Below are 7,164 nucleotides of genomic sequence, written 5' to 3'. Positions count from 1 at the left end.
TTTTCTAGAATATTTTTCTTGTTGGTTTTCTTCAAGTACTACATTTGTATCCGATACATCATCTTTAAAAACTGTTGTAGGAACAATTGATTTTCTAGAATAACGTTTTTGTTGATTATCTTTGACTATTTCAGACGGATCTTCATTTTCATTAGAACCGTCTTGAACAATTAATGGACATGTGTAAATCATTGTTTTTCTTGAATATTTTTTTGGTACATTATTCTCAACAATAATCGATTTATTTTCAAGATATTGATTCTTATCTAACACAGATGTATGATCATATAATGTTTGTTGTAGGAGATTTTCAACTTCAACATGTTTGTTGATATTATTTTCAGGAGACATATTTAAAACAAATGAAGAACCTGTAGGCAGTATAGATAGTCTAGATTCATTATTTTGATTACTATCAATTATACTAGAATAATTCTCAAGCACACTTTGCTCAGAGTTGGAATTATTTTCTACTGCTGCCGTCATAGATATTGTTGAAAATTTTTGTTCGTTCGCAACTTTTAGTGGCTCATCAATATTTACATAACTAATATCAAATGCATTATCTTCTAATGTTGGATCAATATCCATTGAAACCATACTTAATGATAATTCTTCAATAAAATCTTCTCCATTCCTAGAATTGTCCAGTACACAACCAGTAGTTTGAGAATTTGAATTATTTCTTTCTGATTCTTTAGTTTGTACATTTTCTGATTCACAGCTACTTTTTTCTTGAATTTCATAAGATATATCTGATCCCATACTCATAGAATGTTCACTATATTCATAAACCAATTCACAATTATCTTCAAATGTTTGCCTGTCAGGTAATTGTGTCAACTCCATACTCAATGATTTATAATCATCATTTGACCAAATAGATTTTAAAGATTTAGTCATACAGGTTAATTCCATATTACTTGATTGAGTATTACAAGATAGATTGGATTTAGTATTGGCACAGGTAAATTCCATACAGCTAGAATTTGAACTAATATTTGAAGTATTTTTATAAGGCACATCAGATGATGGTGTTGAAGGTATAAAACCAAATTGATTAACCAATTCTTCTTCACTTTCATCAACCAATGTTTCAGACATTTCAGTAGAACTTAAATCGCAGCTATTATCACCTGATAAAATTTGCCCTACTTTTAGTGCTTCTGTGAATTCCATATTATTCTCTGAATAATCTGAACTATAACTAATACGCTTAGAACCATTATTATCAATAGTATAAATGGTGTCTGACAATATTTTACCCGATAATGCTTCAGTCATTTCCATATTATCATTTGGACTTTCATACTCAATAATAATACGACCATTATCTTCCAAGTTGGTACAATTAGTTGATTCGATACTAATTTGAGTATCAGATTTTTCAAACTTTTCTGATAATTTAGGTTTTTCTGCATTTGAAGAATCAGATAACATTGAAATTTGCTCATCAAACATAGGAGCTTGATGTACAGTTAAAGATGTAGCACCTGTGTTGTACATTTTTATTTTATTCATCCCTGAAAAACTTACTTTTCTCTTGGATAATGTTGCAGTATTTTCATCAGCATCTTGATCAACTGTTTCAATCTCTTTTAGAGGTGCTCGTACTTTAGGTGGCTTTAAAATTGAACTAACAGACTGTCGACTAGCCATTAGTAATCTATAAAATATATTTTATTATTCTGTTAATAGAAATTATAACGAAACATATAATATAAAATAATTAAAAATTAAGTATGTTGTAATTAACATTAAATAAATTTATTCTTATTTTAATTAGAGATAAAATCTTTGACACCTATGAATACTTTAAAACTAAAATTTCAAGTAGATCTAGATTACGAAAAAATATAAAAATTTATGAATAATATCCCAATCAAACATAAATTGCCCTTTAAAATTTTTTTTAAAATCCAAAAATCACCTAAGAACATATCTCTAAATTTGTCCAGACTACCAAATCACACATCAAATACCTACCAAAAAAAGGAAATATTCCTTCTATAATTTACCTATTCCATTCTAATATTAACTTAAAAAGTCTGATAAGCTACCACTCTTTTATGTATTATCATTTTAAAAATCTACTCAACTTTTAATGTAGTAAACATAATTTCTATTACTTAATTTGATTTTAGAAATAAACACTTGTTATTACACTTATTTCAAAGATTAACAGATATTATCTCTACACCCTTAGAAACAAAAAGTTAATGTGAAGCTATATTTTCCAACATTGCCTAAGATCTTCAACCTAGAGTAAACTGAGGGAATTGTTCACAAAATTTTCTATCTCTAATCTCCCTTTTTTTCACACTTTATTAATCTTTAATATCACTTGCACATTTATAGTAAAACTAGTGTATTTGAACATTACATACCTTCATTCAACAAATAAATCCTAAATCTAACAAAACATTTACCTATTTATTTCATCATACCAATGTATTGATTGTAAATATTATATTAAATTAAAATAAAAAAAAAAATGTTTCTATAAGGTCCATTTATACATTTGAAGTTCTAAAAATCTATACCCTACTATGACCATATATCTAATCCTACACTTATATTTTTAACCTATGAGACGTATATTATGTAGTAGTGATCAGTATTCAGTTTACTTATTTCTTAGTACTCAGTTCGATGACTAAGGGTCAATGATAAATAATTGCAAATAAGTACTTACCGAGATGTCAACAAAGTGTAATCAGTAGACGGGATCACAAAAGCGGTCTAAGGGCAAAAGCATTTAAAGGAGGTCCAAGAGTCATAAAAACGCCAAGTACTGAAACAATGATACACGAGTAATGATGTGTATATTCACTTGGAGCACGCAAACATTTAAGCTTAACGTTCAAACTGATTTCGAAATTTTGTTCGATATATGGTAGAAATAAAATTAACGATGCATCATGCATACGAAAACGAAATAATAAACGAAAAATAAAATCAAGTAAAAACTGAAAACAAATAACAATAACAACGCGGGAGCATGATACCGTTAAATTGCGCGTTTTTTGAATAGTGAATACCGATTACAACAATATTACAAATCACAGAAATATTTTTCGAGGTTACAACTTATACCTTTCGACTACGTCGTTGGCAGCACTAGTCCGTACTGATAACGTGATGGCGGTACCACCAGCTTGTCATAGACAAGATGTACAATTACGGACTACGGACTAAAGTTTTCGTTATTATCGTAAATACTAATAAATAGTCATAAAAGTTTAGAGATGTGAAATAATATTAAAATTATCGTAGTAGTTATTTCTCATGTTCTAATCTGTTAAACCAGTGGTCGCTGTTGTGTCATTTTTTTTTTTTTTTTTTTTGTTAATCTTGCATTTACAGTTCTCTGTTTCTCACTTTCTCAGCTTGTGAGTGACGAGTGTAACAGTAATTATTGTTATAATATAATATAAAAACGACAATATCCACATCGCGGACGACTACAATTTGTCTTGGCGACAGAATTACTGAAAAGTTCTGGTTTGTGATTCCGTCCCGGAATCCGATGCCACTTTTGATCAATTAGTTTCTACTACATACTTACAACAATGGAGTCTATGGACGTGACCTCTGCCCTTGAGTTAGCACTGATCGTATCTGAAAAATTCATCGCTGGTCGATGGTTAGATCAAGTCAACGTAATGAATGGCTCGACCGATGACTGTTGCTAACGATTGACAAACACCTGGTCTTTGCGGTATGATAGCTACTTAGGTCTTCAAATTTGTTTGGACGGGGATACAAATTATAAGTATCATATGTAATAGCGTGTGTATACTAGAAACGGCAAATGGTGGCCATGAAAAAATTGCATAACAGTCGTGTAGTGGAGCCTACCACGGAGGCCAGTGAATCAGTCAAAAAACTGTACAAGTGAGTAAAAGAATTTTGTGTGCTACCCATTTTTAATGTCTGATAGACTTAAGTATTTCTCCTAAATCCTAACGATTATAACCCATTAACAATGTATCATGTTTATTCCCTCACACATTAACAGTTCTAGTGCAAAATTTTGGGTATACTCCTATGAGTAAGTCTTTGCCTTGCTATTTTTAATTCTTTGTCACTCAACTATACATTTTTACCAAATTTATGTTGGTTACTATGTATGCAATCATAATATTTTATAAGATTTATTTAAAAATAATATAATTGCTAGGTATTTTTCTAAACAGTTATTGAAATGTAATAAAAACAATAATCTCATCTATTATTTATGTTATTAAATAATTATTCAATATTGTATTTTCTATCTGAAATTATATAGATGCATGTACATGATGTCATATAATGAAAACTTTATAAATGTTTTCAGGAGTATAAATGAAGTATCACATTTTTTGGATGATCAGCGTGGCCGATCTTTAACTTGCAAAGATCTTTTTACTGTTGCTGTTGATACACAGCGAATTAAGTTAAAAAACTATTGTGAAAGAATGATGCTTGCAGATCCATTATGTTATGGCCGAAAAGCTGAAGATATCATGTGGCGTAAAATTTATCATGATGTATATTCTACTGCTAAAATTTTACACAAAGTAAAAAAAATAATGAAATCATTAATATACCATTATATAAGTGTGCCTGTCTTGATAATATTTTTATATATACAGTAGAGCCATGATAGTCCGGACGAATTCAGACCAAACATTGTCCGGATTACTGAAGGGTTTTAAAGTTAACCTATTTAAATAACTTAGATTTCTATTTTTAATTTCACCACTTTTATATTTATTGCACTTTAAATTACTAAAATAGTAAATAACTTATACATAAGTAGGTAAATAGTCAGTATTTTTTTTTCGGAATAATACTTTTAATTTTCAAAAAACTAGAAATTAACTTTGCTGTTTGGATTACAGCATTCATTGAAATATCAGGGGTTCAAACTATTGAGGCTCTACTGCATATATATATATATATATATATATATATAAATAATAGGTACATATATTAATAAATTATTCATGGTTCTTCAAAATACTTATTAAAACAATTTTATTTCAGAATAATGATTGGAATCACATAGAATTGGCACTATTGGAAAATCATTTTCAGTCGGGCATTGGCAGTTATTATCATTTACTATTCAAATTTCAAGCAGAAATTAAATTCAACAAACCTGAATTATTTGATTTCTATCTACTAATAAATGATAACACAGATAATAATGTCAAAAAGGATCACATCACTCTATTGAAAAAGAATGATACTAGTAAATTAATTATAAATAAATATTTATATTATATTTAAAAAAATTACTGCTTTCAACTTATTCTTTTTAAATGTATTCATTCCAGACAACAAAGAAGAAACTGGTATGAAACAATTAGTCTACCGTTGTTTGATATGTTTGGGAGATTTGTCACGATATATGTATGAACTAAACAAACTAGATTTGTATTATTCAACAGCTTGTCGGTATTACAAACAAGCATTAAACTATAAACCAGCTAATGGACTCCCACATAATCAAATTGGGCGATTGGCGTTATCTAATAAAAAACATTTAGATGCTGTTTATCATTATGTCCGATGGTAACTTATAAATAATATAATAGAAGGTGTATTCTTAGGATTGCCATAATTTCATTGATCAAATTAGTAACAGGGAATAACACTATAATTTTAGTGTAGCTACTAATTTTTTTTTTCTTATGAATTAAGAGTTTAAAAAAAAAAAAACAATTTTTTTGTTGTATGCACACTTAATTTTTTTTTACATTTATAAATTTTAATAATATAGTATTTTTTATTTGTAATATTTTTCCTACATAACATTAAACATTAAAAATTAAAAACCTATGAAAATGCAAGATTATTATATTATAAAAATTTAACAGATTTGTTATAAGACTATACTTATTAATTTATATATTAAACTAAATTATGATCATATTTAAAAATAGAGTATTTTAACTACTCTTATTCACTATTCTTCTCTATTCTTTCCAATATTTAATCTATATGTTTAACAACATTGTTATATCAATTATTTTTATCTAAAAATGTTAACTCTGGATTGAAGTTATTATTTAATAAAATAGAAATATATTTTTTTTTTCCATATTTTGAATCAAAAACCAATGACATTTATGGCAACCCTATACATAAATTTTAACATTGATTATATTGTGTTTTAATTTTTTAGTGTATTTAGCATTGAACCATTTGAAGGAGGAGAGAAAAACTTAATATTATCTTTGCAACAACAATCTGAACCAGTTGGAAATGTATTTTTAGAAAAACTTTTTTCTATTTTTAATATATGGTATACTGGAAAAGATGATGGACAAGAATTAAATAAAGTAAATTTTATTTCTTTTTATTTAGACTGTTATAATATTTAACAATTACCTTTATAGATATATTCTAGTATTATAAGCGTTCTGCAAGATTTTGATGATTTTAAGAACAAGATTAATGCATTTGATAAAAATAAAGAAACTAATGAAGAAGATACCATAACACCTTTGGCAAAAGATACTATACAATTTTTTTCAAATAATGAAAATATATTCAAAATTGTTGTTATCATAATAGCATTCTTAAACAAGTTACATCAAGAAGGTAATACTGATTACATTGTTTATATTTAATATATATTATACTTTACAAATATTTTTTTTTAATTTTTATTATTACAACTATGTAAAAAAGATTTTTGTTTCACTTCAGTAATCTAGGAAATTTTAGTTAAAAACTTGTTTTTTTTTTTTTTTTATTATTATTATTATTATTATTATTATTATTGAACTAAATGAGTATAAATGTTAAATTGATTGTTATATTATGTGTATAGTATAAGCAAAAGTTTACACTAAATAAGAATATTGGCTTACCTTAAATTACTTGGTTCTCATAATAAAAACAAGACATAATATTATAAAAATGCACATAATTACACAATAACAATTATAAATATTTGTGTATGAAATAATGTTTATTCAATTCACTAATTTGCAACTTTATTTGCAAAATCTCGTAATACTTTTCAAAAATAAGTTTTTAATACCATTAGACAGATAATAATGTGTCTTACAATGTTAAATACCTCGATTTAGCTTTTTAAGTATTTCTCTCTAAAATTAATTTTTTTTAATACCACAAATTTCATTGTGATAAAAATATATAGTATAC

General features: G+C 26.7%; 2 protein-coding genes across 2 annotated transcripts; one reads left to right on the top strand and one right to left on the bottom strand.

Annotated features, from left to right (window-relative positions):
• Positions 1 to 3: 3 nt before the first annotated feature.
• Positions 4 to 3,012, bottom strand: LOC112592849 (the record flags this gene model as incomplete). Its single annotated transcript, XM_025336990.1, has 2 exons — positions 2,696 to 3,012; positions 4 to 1,666 (listed from the first exon to the last, which is right to left on the bottom strand). A coding segment is annotated over exon 2 (1,656 nt), but the record flags the coding sequence as incomplete, so codon positions are not given.
• Positions 3,013 to 3,159: 147 nt separating this feature from the next.
• LOC112592848 lies at positions 3,160 to 6,594 on the top strand (the record flags this gene model as incomplete). The annotated part of the gene is given in 6 exon segments (XM_025336989.1): positions 3,160 to 3,897; positions 4,340 to 4,562; positions 5,032 to 5,239; positions 5,325 to 5,562; positions 6,176 to 6,332; positions 6,390 to 6,594. Coding segments are annotated over 6 exon segments (1,114 nt in total), but the record flags the coding sequence as incomplete, so codon positions are not given.
• Between the last annotated feature and the right edge of the window lie 570 nt (positions 6,595 to 7,164).

This window comes from Melanaphis sacchari, unplaced genomic scaffold (assembly GCF_002803265.2).
Source record: "Melanaphis sacchari strain LSU unplaced genomic scaffold, SCAv2.0 Contig1985_pilon_pilon, whole genome shotgun sequence".
NCBI classification, from domain to species: Eukaryota; Metazoa; Arthropoda; class Insecta; order Hemiptera; family Aphididae; genus Melanaphis; species Melanaphis sacchari.
The sequence above is the reverse complement of the archived record's forward strand: the minus strand, read 5'-3'. Positions and strand labels throughout refer to the sequence as shown.